This window comes from Anolis carolinensis, chromosome 2 (assembly GCF_035594765.1).
Source record: "Anolis carolinensis isolate JA03-04 chromosome 2, rAnoCar3.1.pri, whole genome shotgun sequence".
NCBI classification, from domain to species: domain Eukaryota; kingdom Metazoa; phylum Chordata; class Lepidosauria; order Squamata; family Dactyloidae; genus Anolis; species Anolis carolinensis.
This window is the reverse complement of record NC_085842.1, coordinates 139,711,680-139,725,081: the sequence shown is the minus strand read 5'-3', so window position 1 is coordinate 139,725,081 and position 13,402 is coordinate 139,711,680. Positions and strand designations below refer to the sequence as shown.

At 40.2% G+C, this 13,402-nt stretch overlaps 1 protein-coding gene across 4 annotated transcripts in view; it reads left to right on the top strand.

Moving 5' to 3' along the window:
- Positions 1-13,402, top strand: part of gas7 (growth arrest specific 7) — a 186,668-nt gene that overhangs the window by 124,694 nt on the left and 48,572 nt on the right. For all 4 annotated transcript variants that reach the window (XR_010002895.1, XM_062970672.1, XM_008104328.3 and 1 more), the window contains exons 3-4: positions 10,426-10,503; positions 12,455-12,540. Coding sequence is in view for 3 of the 4 variants with exons in the window: in XM_062970672.1 (XP_062826742.1) it covers positions 10,426-10,503; positions 12,455-12,540 (164 nt within the window). In the remaining variant the exon portion in view is untranslated. The remainder of the gene's footprint in view (positions 1-10,425; positions 10,504-12,454; positions 12,541-13,402) is intronic.

Here is a 13,402-nt window from a genome sequence, read left to right as displayed (position 1 = left end):
GCCCTTAGCATGGAAGCACTTGGGCTCATGTCAGCCACAGCGCTAGAGATCATGGCTGGGGACAGACATGACATGGGGTGGGGGTCCCTATGAAGGCTGCTCAGAGGTTCCAAAGCATGTTTGGCACAGCTTCACATTAGGGACTCCTTGATGGCTCAGAAGCAGCTGAGAGAGTCCCTTTAATGACTCTATGGGGGCAAAACCTGGCATGTGGGACACCAGATCGGAACCACATTAGATACCCATGTATTAGAGACTTTAGTCTACCAAAGCTTCTTCTACCAATTCCTTTCAGTTTGGGCTTGTCTAACCAAACTAAAAAAGTTGTACTCACCTTGTGGGGGATCTGACCCTCACACACCACATCCCTAACAATTTCCTTGTGTTGAGTTTCTTTGGTCTTTGCACTGTTTCAAAAACCTTGCCTTAACCCTAATGTTTTACAAAAGTCTGGACTTCTAAGTAGGTGGTCATCCCTCCAGGTGGTGCCACTTCATTGCATCATTGGGAATCAAAAGTTAGTGGTGGGCAGAACTGGCTGGCTGGACAAGAGCATTCCCACCAGGAAGTGGTTCTTTTCCAGGCTGAATTCCAATTTCTGTTTTAAAGAAAAAGTCCATGTGTGCCGATAGTCACAGGTCACTATATTAGCATTAGTCCATCTCCACATAATAGGAAATATGTTTTTTGCATGCATGATGTGGAGAGCAGAATATATAAAGCTGTGTGGGTGAAAACAGTGCAAAGGATTGGAAATACGGACCCCCCTACAACCAATGGATTTTGCCAGGGGAAAACGTGTTTACTGATTATGAAAATCTCAGTGAGTTGGGCATGGTGTGTTTGGCATTAATATGGTCATATTAGGGCCAAGACAAAATGGAAAAATGCAGTGAGAATCAGATTTTTTTTTGTTAATGTAGACAAGTTCTCCGTTTCAGAGATCCCTGCTACAAAATCCCTATGCATTAATGAATTGTATGCAACATATTAATACATTTCCCTTCCTTTCTTAATACATTCCCCTTCCTTCCTTCCTCCCTTTCTTCCTCTGACCTATTTCTCTGTAAAGCACCATTTATTCTATTCGATATTGAGCATTCAGTGTCTTCATTCATATTTGCACTTCCCCAATAGCTGTATAGCTGGCTCAAATTAAATACTGAACATCAGTATTTTCAAGTAGCTTTAAAAAACATTTTAACATTTACCCCACATATACAAGAATAGTGTTTTTGTGTTGAACATTCTTTGATTTTGCTAACACAGAGTAAAGTGAAACTGGGGGGAAGGGACTAAATATAAATAATAAATAATGGCAATATCATTCCGGTAATAACGCACTGTATAAAATAAATAGTTTATGCAATGCCAAAATATGTGCGTACTCATGAATACTGCCAGGCGCAGTCTATAACTCAGCTCCTGGTAGTGATAAAACTGACAGAAGAATTGATTGGCTCAGGTTTAGCTACTAAGTTGTTGAGCCCTTATTGCTTTGCTTGAAAGGATGCCAGGTTATTCACCCATTTCAACTCCATGGTCTTGGTTCCCACCCTCTTCCCACCACATTTCTTCTGTTCTCCTACATTCCCAACCGTTAAAGAAGTGAGTGCCTTCAAAAGAACATACCATCCATCTCTGTTACATCCCGGAGTTCCTTTCCTCTATCTGCCACTTCTTCTTTCCTTTATCTGGACCTCGTTTCCTCTATCTGTGGCAACAGGCACAACTAAACAACCTGGCTTTTACCATAATGCAGGAGTCACCAGAATTAGCAGGATTGAACTGCAGTCAAACTGCTTGTCTTCTCTGTAAGGAGACAAGGCGGGCCTGCCATAGATTTTCCCCTTTCTATTGGTGCTCTATGTTTTGAAGCACATATAGAAGCATCCCCACAGAAAGGTATATACAACAGGCCCTTGATATCTGCTGGGGTTTCTTTCCAAGACATCTGCACCTGCCCATGGATACCCTAATCCATGAATGCTAAGTTATATATTATGACATAGTAAAATGGCCTCCCTTATATCAAATGGCAAGATCAAGGTTACCTTTTGGGATTTAAAAATATTTTCAAGAATCCATGGATACAGAAGACTTCATTTGTATGTGTGGTAAGTTACATTGAGATGTTAGATCATCTATGAGGAGCGTTTAAAAAGAAATGCTTTTACTTTCTTCACAGGTTTGTGCAGCTATATTTGAGGAGACTATCACATTTTATGACTGTATTCTCGAAATAGCATTCTTGCTCATTAGTTCTGGTATCTTGTTGACAAGCCTTGTGTGCTTTTCAGCCTTTGGTGCTGTGTTGCATAAGCAGGCACCGGTACTTCTGTTTCATCCAGGGACATCTCTTAAAACAGAGCTCCCTACTTAGAGTCCCCATGATGCTGAGGGTGGTGCGAGGGAGAGCAACACAGAGGCAGAGGGAAGTTTCTGGGGAAAGTGTACTCCCTTGTATTCTTGGACTTCATGTTCTTAATGTCTCTGCACATGGAAATGTGCATGTGATGTTCCTCACAGTTTCATCCAGTATGTGAGGAGAGAGTAAAAACCACCGCAAGGTCATTTGTGGACAGTTTTGATAACATATTAATCCTGTGTGTATGGGGTGCCCACAACATGAAGGAGGAGTCTTTGGCTAGTTGGGAATCACCTTTTTTGCCCTGCTTGTACAAAGTTGATTCTTTCACAACCAACATGCTTCATAGAGGAAGCGCTGCCTAGTAAGTGTAAATGCCCCCTGGCCTCAATACATAAGGGGTTTCTTAATTGAATTCCACTCATATTTGCTGCTTAGGAGCTGTTCAGTGTCACTAGGAGCCGCGGTGGTGCAATGGGTTAAACCCTTGTGCTGGCTGGACTGCTGGCCTGAAGGTTGGTTTGCTGACCTGAAAGTTTCCAGTTCAAATCTGCGACACAGGGTGAGCTCCCGTCTATCAGCTCTAGCTTTCGGGGACATGAGAGAAGCCTCCCAGCAGGATGACAACACATCCAGGCATCCCCTGGGCAATGTCTCTGTAGACAGCCATTTCTCTCACACCAGAAGCAACTTGCAGTATGTTCTGACTTGGGACACTTTCACACTACATGATTATAGGGTTGCACTTCCCCCTTAATTACCATGGTAACATCCTATAAAATCCTGGGATTTGTAATTTTGGAAGTCCTTTAAAATCCTCAGCCAATGAGCTCTAGTACTTTACCTGACTGCAAACCCCAAGATTCCATGGGATGTTGCCATGGCTATTAAAGTGGAATCATAGTACTACAGTTGTGTAGTATGGAAGCTCACCCAGAATTTCTTATGGTGCATCTTTCTGGAATCCAGTATTCTAGTCCTTCTTCTCTTCTGCAGAATACTTTCTTTCCTATCACATTCTTCCTTTTGCATGCATTATGACTTTAAGTTTATGCCAATTTGCATAGCGGTCTCCTATCAGGGTTCATTATCACTTAAGTGGCGACTGAAATCACTTAGTGATTCCATAATCATGTTGGGCTGCAAATCAGTTGAAGAGGGCTGTTCATGGAGTCCATGTATTAGCTTCATGTGCCAAAGGTGCATAAGATTATTCCGCAAAAGCAGATGGATTGGCTTCTCCTATTCTCAGAACGCCTGTAATTGTGGACTGCCTTGTTATATTAACAGCTGCCAGTATATGGCAGTGTAACACCGCAGGGTTGGCAAGGAATATTTTGTTACATAACAGCTACTCAGGGATGCCAGTACGTTTCATCATTTCATGTGTAAGAATTAAGGATGGTTCAGCTGAATAGTTTCTTTCTAAAAAGCATTAAAACACAAGACTTAATTTTAGGAAGGATGTGTGAGAGAGATCTGGTTGTCTGCAGTAATTTTACAGTGAGCTGGGCAAAGGAAAAGATTCCTGTTTTGGTTTATATTTCCAAAAATCACTATAAATCAATAGCTGTATTAAAAAAACCAGTGTCTATATTATAGTTGTATTTTAAAAAGTCAAAATGCCTTTATTACAAAAAGTATGACTTTTAATCATAATGGTGTTTTTATATTGACTATGCACCATAAAGTTTAAAGATGAATACCTATTTAGCACTGAGGATTTAAAAAGAAGTATCCAGTGTAGAATTACCACAATTCAGTTCAATATTAATGATATGCAGTTGGCATTATGTTCATAAACATTGGAAGCATGACACCATTCCATAGCTACCAGACGTACTATGCTGCTTCTGTGGTCTTATTTGTTAATTCCAAGTACAAGTTTAGAAGGTCCAAGTTTAATATGATCCTCTGTATCTACAGGGAATACATTCCAAGATCAAAAATAATGTCCAAAGATTATTTATCTAGCTTTAAAGTAGATGATGAAGACACTAAAAAGATTTTACGCACCAAGACTCAATTATTCATTAGAATGGAAACTTCAATCATGAAATCAGAAGAGAAGCAAGACTTGGAAGGCTAGCCATGAGAGAACTTTGCAAGATCTACAGGAAAGGAGATTCCACCTGAACATTAGGAAGAACTTCCTCACTGTGAGAGCTGTTCGGCACTGGAACTCTCTGCCCCAGAGTGTGGTGGAGGCTCCTTCTCTGGAGGCTTTTAAACAGAGGCTGGATGGCCATCTGTGGAGGGTGCTTTGAATGCGATTTCCTGCTTCTTGGCAGGGGGTTGGACTGGATGGCCCATGAAGTCTCCTCCAACTCTGTGATTCTATGATTCTATCTTGCAGGGTAAAGATGTATCATTGAGTTAGAATTATCTATGCTATCATATTTCTCATTTCTATGTATAGTTGTGAGAACTGGATAGTGAAGAAAGGTGGCCAGAAGAAAATCAACTTATTGAAAATGAGGTGCTGGAAAATGAGGTGCTGTGCGTTGTTAAAAAGGCCAATAACTGAGTCCTTAAGCAACTCCCTAGAAGCCAGGATGACTAAATCGAGACTGTGGTGTTTTGGCTATTTCACAAGAATACATGATTCACTAGAAAAGACAATACTACTTGGTAAAACAGAAGTCAGTAGGAAAGCAAGAGACTGCCTTCCAGATGGATACATCAAATCAAGGAAGGCCCCTGCCCTGAATTTAACCTGAGTTGTTGATGATAAATGGACTTGGAGTTCTCTCATTCATGGGATATCTGTAAGTCAAAGTCAACTTAAAAGCAGCATTGTAAATATAGCAAGTAAGTAAATAAACCTGGCTCGCTATTAGTACTAAAAGTCTGAATCTCTAAGCTAATGCTTTTCAGTGAAAATGTGGAGGAGTCGTCCCCGGTTCCCCTGCATCTGTCTGAATTAAATTTGTTCAGTACTTTTCTCCTTTTCTATTATGAAACATGTACGTGAAATGCGAATGCTTGCACTTGTTAATCAAACACTTGTGTTCTTTCAGCTCTGCTGCCATCCCTTATGACTCACAATTATTGCTGTCTTAATAGTGAGCAGGCATTCCAAACAAGCCTAAAATAAAAGTCTTAAGATAGCAGAATAGGAAATGGCATTTTAAGTAAATTACAACATTAATAATATTACATTTGTTAATTGCCTGCCTTGGGGTTGTTTTGTTTTTGTCTTTAATCCTTCAGGAACATATAATTTGCACTTGAATGCTTGGACCAAGAGTATTTCTGCACCCCTGAGGGCAATGATTTTTTAAATTGTGAATATTCAGTTCAGGGTGATGTAAGAAACAGGAGGAAGGTACATAAACATATATACACATACATGATAAGTGGCTTGCATATGCTTAAAACCACTACCAGTATGGTTGGAAAGGGTTGTGCTGCAGACAAAATATACCTTAGTGATAGATAATGACTGCAGTTGTTAGGGAGGGAGGAGCCATAGGATTTTAGAAGGCAACATATTTGGAATCAGTTTACTCAACTGTCTTTTGTCTTGTCTTTCTGGCAATATAGATTGGGTATTGATCTCTTGAATTGTGGAATTTAAGTGAAAAGTATAGCAAAAGGAGGAACAGATTGTTTGATTGCCTTGTTGATTGGTTTTACATACTGCCTTTCTCCCAAAATTCAGCTAACAATTATTTTTAAAAGATGGAACTAAAACATAATTTAAAAAGTAAAAAGGGAATTCAATAACACAGTTATTAAAATATAATTAAAAATAGTTTAAATACTTAAAACATAATGAAAAGATATTTTCAAACAGCACACTACTTACATCCATATTTAAGATGCAGAGTTCTGCCTTAATAAAAATATTCTGGCATGCCGGTGGAAAGAAAGCAAGGAGGAGACCAAGTGGTTTTTCAATGGGAAGAAATCCTGCAGCCTGGGATTATCCATGGAGAAGGCTCTCTCCTGATTCTTCACCAACTCCTCCTGCAGAGGTGGTGGGACTCAGAGAAAGCCCTCTCTTGTAAAGCTTAACAGTTACAGATGCCGTCTTACAGATAGTCTTGCCCCAAGCAAGGCTTAAAAGGCTTAAAAGGTTAAAACTAGCACCCAGATATGAACCACTAGCCAATGCAGCTATTTTGACAGGGGAGTCATTTGAACCCTGTGCCTAAGCTGAATCGACAGGTTGAAGTTTCAGAATACTTTCCAAATGCAGCCCCAAGTAAAGTGGCTTACAGTAGTCCAAACAGGATGTTATCAAGGTATGTGTCACTGTAGCCAGATGTGACACATGTTGCCAATTTGAGAAATAATGCTAAGCAGTGCGATTACGAATCACAATGAATGATTGATGGGCCACTCACCACAAACATGATGTAATTTGGGAAGGAAAACCCCCGCCTAACCTGTGAATAATCTCTTAGAGCAGGGTTGGAATCATATGGCCCTCCAAATGTTCTTGGACTGAAATGCCCAGAATTCTTCACAAGTGGCTATTTACTATGCGAGCTATGTCTGCTAAGACTGCGTGATTCCCACCCTATCTTAGGCCATTTTCAGGTGGGCTTCCCCTCAACAGCTGTTCTTCTTTAATGTACTATCTTATCCTAATACAGCTGAGTTGGAAACCTTGCTTACATATGTTATGCTCCATATGACAGAAACCATAGCTTACTGGAAATTATTATTATTATTATTATTATTTTATTGTATGACACAGCAAACAAGATAGACATGCTAGATTTCATATCACAAAATCACAAGTCGAACACTTCCCAAGCGTTTAGGACTGTGTGATATATTTTTGGATGATGCGTGCAGATCCCAGTAGGGTGGCCTTTTGCAGTTGAAAGATCGTAATTTTGTCAATGTCTATTGTTTCCAAATGCCGGCTGAGATCTTTTGGCACGGCACCCAGTGTGCCCATCACCACCGGGACCACCTGCACTGGTTTCTGCCAGAGTCTTTGAAATTCAGTCTTGAGGTCCTGATAGCGGCTGAGTTTTTCCTGGTGACATCAATGATCCAAACCTTTTTCTTTTCCACAACTGTGATGTCTGGTGTGTTGTGTTCCACTATTATTATTATGTCTTACCCTCTCTCCTAATGGCTTGAGTTGAGTCACAACACAGTCAAAAACAGACAAATACTATAAAAATTCTACATGCATACATATTAAAATGCAGTTCCACAAAAGATGGATAAATGAGACCAGATACTTTGAATCATAATATTCTATGTTTGATCTTTGGCATCTCTACTCAGAGGGATTTGGGCGAAGTAGTGGTGGTGAGAATTTCCCCCTAGTCATAGAAACCCATATTAGTTATCCGATGGTTCCTAAAGATTCAAGTCTGGGCTTTCAAATAACTTTCTTTAAATAGAAACAGAAGTCTTACTGAAGGATGAGTCATAGCATATCCTTATTAATGGATACAGTACTGTTATTGAGCGGTTTTTTTTTAAATATGGGAGAGCATGGGCATTGTAAGAAAACAGATGCTTCAGATAATATCCTAATGGGACTGTCATGCTTATACAGCAGTACGTATTCCAAACAGCACTCATAATACCAATGGATAGGTTGCATTTGAACTATTGTACAGAGAAAGTGATATTCCTGCAATAGTAGCAGAACTGAAGAATCTAAATTATTTATTAATAACTGAGTAATGGTATATATGCAATCTTGTTTACTTTCAGTTATAAAACATTCTGAATTTAGAACATACTACTGTGCCAGTGATGAACAAATGAACAGTGTAAAATATCTTGAGAGAGATAAAGACTATGCAGGGAACAGGGTTAATAGAGAGGGCTCTAGTACAGGCATGCTTCAGTTTACAAAGTTGCTGACATAGAAGTTCCTTTTTGCCAAACCTTTTAGTTCCCACATTGCTCCGGTATTCCTGTGCAGCCTCTGACTAAAAGGTAAAGGTTTCCCCTGATGTTAAGTCCAGTTGTGACCGACTCTGGGGGTTGGTGCTCATCTCCATTTCTAAACCGAAGAGCCATAGACACCTCCATAGACACCTCCAAGATCATGTGGCTGGCATGACTGCATGGAGCGTCGTTACCCTCCCGTCGGAGCGGTACCTATTGATCTACTCACATTTGCATGTTTTCAAACTGCTAGGTTGGCAGGAGCTGGGGCTAACAGCTCATTCCGCTCCCAGGATTTGAACCTGGGACCTTTTGGTCCACAAATTCAGCAGTTCAGTGCTTTAACACACTGTGCCACCACGATTAAGGAAAGGCGATGAAAGAAGTGCTAGAGAAAGTATACACTGATGAAAGAAAGAAAAAATCAACCATATTTTGGAAAAAAAACCTTCAATTAGTTTATAGAAAGTTCAGATGTTTTTGGTTACTCGTGGAAGGCTTCTTCCAAAATATTTTGAATGAAATATTTATTGAAATATATTGAACTCTTCTTCTTTTTTGTGGTGTGGGAACCTGTCCATATTCTTTCCATACTGTTTCTGCTTCTAGTACCAATTTTTCTGTTAAAGAAGTCATGCTCAGGAATGTATCTACTTTGTTAACATAGATATGTGTGTGCACATCTCTTCAGGTTTCTTGTGAATTTATGGTGACCCCATGAGTTTCATAGGGTTTTCTTAGGCGAGGAATACTCTGAGGTGGTTTTGCCAGCTCCTTCCTCTTAAATACAGTGACTAGCACGTGGTATGCATTGGCAGTCTCCTATCCAATTGCTAATGTTGCTCAGTTTCCAAGGTCAGAGGATCACATATAAAGAAGGATGGTAGGAGAGATGGGCACTGAACTTCTATGGTTGTGGTTCATGCCCCAGGTGCACTCTTTTCATTTCAGAAATTACTGCCATTGGTACTTTCAGCCACCAAACCCTCACCCCCAATCATCATGCTGCGTGTGTCTTAGTATTTTGAAAATCATAATCTTGTCTTTCAGCAGATTTTAAGGCATGCTTGTAAGATTGTGTGCTGTATCTCTTTCTCTGTGCAGTGTTTCTTGCTGCATTGCTTTATGAAGCCTTTGAAAAATTAGCTCGATTGGCCATTTACGGTGCTGCTTTTTTCAGTGGGACGTGCTTGACCTGTGCACAGCAGCCAGCACACAGCTTTTCGGAACAAGCACTGTAGGTGCTTTGAATGATTTTCTACCTGCAGTCATAAAAAGAAAACAGCACTGCATCGCTGGCAGGCGGCAGCTAAGCTTTCCTTGTGTCTGTGCTTCTGAAATGAGCTGCAGAGCCTTGAGGCTAATTCAAACTTACAGCACCATCTACTGCCAGAGATACTGGCTGTGTGATTATCATTTGAAATTAGCCAGGTTTTTTGTTTCAGACCAGATATTGCCCATGTGCCATGAAGCACGTTTTCTGAGATTGCTGTGAAATCTGATGGGGAATCTTGATATTGCTTTTGAATGCCAAAACAGCTAAATAAATTAAGTAGCTTTTTTGCTCAGTATGCACCCAGAAAATGTCCTTGTTTAACAGAGACATGTTTCAGAGGAGTAGAAAAGAGAGCTGGGCTCCAAACATGTTCTCTGTCTAGAGTTATGTGACTTCTTCAAGTTGGCAGCATTGTACAAATATTGAATGCCTTCGAGAGCCCTCTGTGCCAAAAGCCCTTGGAGAATCCTGATTCTGTGACTCAAAGGGGGTCTTTATTATGAGTGGGATTTAAAAGAAGAACTGAAGGTTTTTTTAATACAGGAGATCAGGTGTGTTCTTTAGAGTTTCCTAACTCCCACAGTCTAGACATGCTGAGTGCTTTGGTGTGATGCACCTGTCAGGAACTGCAGTGGGGCGGTTAGTCGGTAGAGCGGCTTCCGCTTAGGAGTGTGAAGATGGCCTGGGGAAAAACTTTCCATCTGGGCCCACTCTTAAATGGTCTGTTGCGATGATTGGCATCCGTTTTCTTATACTATATAAAGCAACATTGAACAAGTCCAATAAAGGTGGGAATTCCACAGTCTGTTGTGTGATTGCTTGTGGAAGATGACAGGCTTTCTTTTTTATCTTTTGATTATTCTCAATGCATTCTCATCTATTTACTTTTAATTAATTCTCTTTTCGACAGAGACAACTTGGGAGCGGCCGAGTAGTGTGCCTGGGACCCCAAAGAGCCCTGTGACCCAGAAGAATTCCTTGCCTACAGGTAGGTCACAAATCATCCAGAAGTCATACGTGTTGGTTTTCCTAAGAGAAATTGCATACAGACCTTCAACAGTTTGTGTGACGTGGGATCGGTCTCAATTGGGAGAACACTCTGACGTCTCCATTGCCTAACAAAGGAAGGAAAGTTGCACTTTCAAGCTGAGGAATAGCATTTCCTCAGCAGGATAAGGGCTCTTGAAGATTACGTGTTTGAATTTTTCATCCTCTGAGCAGCCTTTTCTTGCCAAGTAGATACTTTCAGTTATTGCACTAGATACTTAGGTTTTTGGCAATGAAAGGGGGTATATGATAAATAATACCAGCTGTGAAATGTGGGCTAGATAGTCCATCTTGCTCTCCCACAACCGTCACTGTCTGACAATATGAGCTAAAAGCAATCAGCATTTGTGCAACCCCCTTCCTGTAATAACAAGTAGATTGAGATTCAGGGGAAACCCTTCCTCCTGATCTGTCATTCCCTCTTTCTGTGGCACACTTTTGTGTTGCTAAAGAAGTGTTTCATGTAATAATAGAGCAGGCATGGGCAAACTTTGACCCTCCAGGTGTTGTGGACTTCAACTCCCACAATTCCTATCTGTCTACTGACTCTTAGGAATTGTAGAAGTCCAAAATATCTGGAGGGCTGAAGTTTGCCCATGCCTGTAATAAAGTGTCCCTTCTGAAGCAGACCATTGAAACCAACCAACCAGTGCCAGAGCAAAATAATGCCATATTGTACAGACTCTTGGCAAGAAAAATAGTAGGGGGAATCTAAAGCGAAATTGGTAAATCTTGTAATGTTCCTATACATACTCACTATATACATCTTGATAACATGAAAAGCATTCCCTGAAAGGCATTTGACTAATTTTTCAGGCTTGTACTAGTTTAGAAAATGAAGAATGTGCCCCAACAGTCACTTTGTAACTAGTGCATACTACTAGTTACTATTGCTGCTGCCTGTTTTGAATGTTTGCATATTTGTGTAGTAGATTCGGTACCCAGCATTGCCCAAACATACATTTTTTAATGGGACCCTTCATAAAATTATCAAACTAGCATTGAATATTTCTAATACATTGCATTAGAAAATGCATACTCGGGCAACACCAGGTACATATGCTAGTGTTTTATAAAAGTTTCAATACTCAAAATTCACAGCACAGATTAATTGAGCATAATTATTTCCTCTATACATAAAAAGTACACTTTTGTATGATTATTTGTATGATTATTACCCAAGTTTGTCATCTGAAGGACTCCTTTCTCCCTTCCCCATCTTGCTTGAGAACATCTCTATGGCAGTGCTCTGGTCCTCTAAGAGGGATTCTTAGGACTCTTCTACACTGCCCTATATTCCAGGATCTGACCCCAGATGGTCTGATTTAAACTGGATTATATGAGTCTCCACTGCCATATAATCTCAGATAAGATAATCTGGGACCAGATCCTAGAATATAGGAGCAATATGGAAGGGACCTTAGACTGTCTCCCTGCTGATGCTCTAGCACTCCTTCATTTTCTATCTCACCCTCTGAGGTAGCTTTTCCATCTATATAGTGCCCTCTTCTGGTTGCATTTGAGTGCTGCATTCATGCATACATTTTTGCTTTGTTTTTTTTTTTGGGGGGGGGGGGGGGCTGGCCTCGAAAGGGGTAGGTTTTATAGTTGAAACTTCTCCAGTATTTTAAGTTGGATAGGGAAGGATTTGTACAAGTTTGGGCCAAATCCATCACGCAGTGTAGGAACCTTTGTAGAACAAACATATGTATATCTTTATAGAGAGTGAGATATCTGCTGAGTGTGCTCCTCAATTTGAGGTCATGAGGTGTGCATTAAATATTGTTACCTGTTGAGTGATGCCAGGTAAGTTACTTTACTTTGATGAAAGACCTGTATCCTGTTGAAATGTATCACCTCCTTATTCTGAGCCATGTGTTTCTTCTCTGCAGTGAATGGGTATCACATACCAGGGACTCTGGTTCCCCAACTAGAATCAAGCCACATGAGTCTCCGCAAAGTTGGCAATGACCCCCAGGTAAGTCCAGGAAGAGGGGTTTTCTCTTGTGCATTTATTGGTATTTATTTCGAAACGGCGTTGGTGTATATTCAGGAGAAAGTATAGGACTTACTTAAGTAGCACTCTCTTTCTCACTGCAATTTTTGTCTTTGAAAGCAAAATTTCATATTGATACTAATCTGTGATCGTTTGGGCTCTTCTCAGGCTTGTCATACAATGTGTGCTGCTTTCTATCAAAGTTGAATTGGAATTAGTAACTTTTTAAATCTAAGCATCTTCTTGCTTTTGTACTAAGAGACATTATTGTAAGCATGTTATTTATTATGAAAGCATTATTTCTTAAATCATGCAGTCTTGTAAATAAATTCCACACAGTTTTGCAAAAGCAAGTTGGAAACTGAAATAAGTTGGTGTGTTCAGATTGTTTTGCAGAAATATGAGAGTTAGAACACTAGGCCATAAACACTAGAGATCTACTTGTTTTGCAGAGTATAGTAAAGGATGTATAAGTGTCCATCATTGCATTGAGCCCTGCTTGGTGTCTTGGTTTACTGCTGTTTCCTCTGTGCACAGCAGGATCGCTCTGGATTGATCTTTGCAGCAGCATTTCTAAACTACAGCATTGTGTTCACTGTACCTTCCAGCTACATTTTTAAATACTACTCATTAGCAGCTCCCGGTGGGCTTCAGACGTTGTTTCAACTTTCAAGTGTTGTGGTTGCTGAAAATGTAAGACAAGACAACCAGATGTTGCTGAATTATGAAGAGCCGGGGTGTTCTCAAGAACACCGTTATCATTTTCCTTCTGTGTTTAAATAAATGTGATTGTTTTAAAGCTATAAGCTTGCAAGTAGCTTTGGGAAATTACTGTCTTCCCATC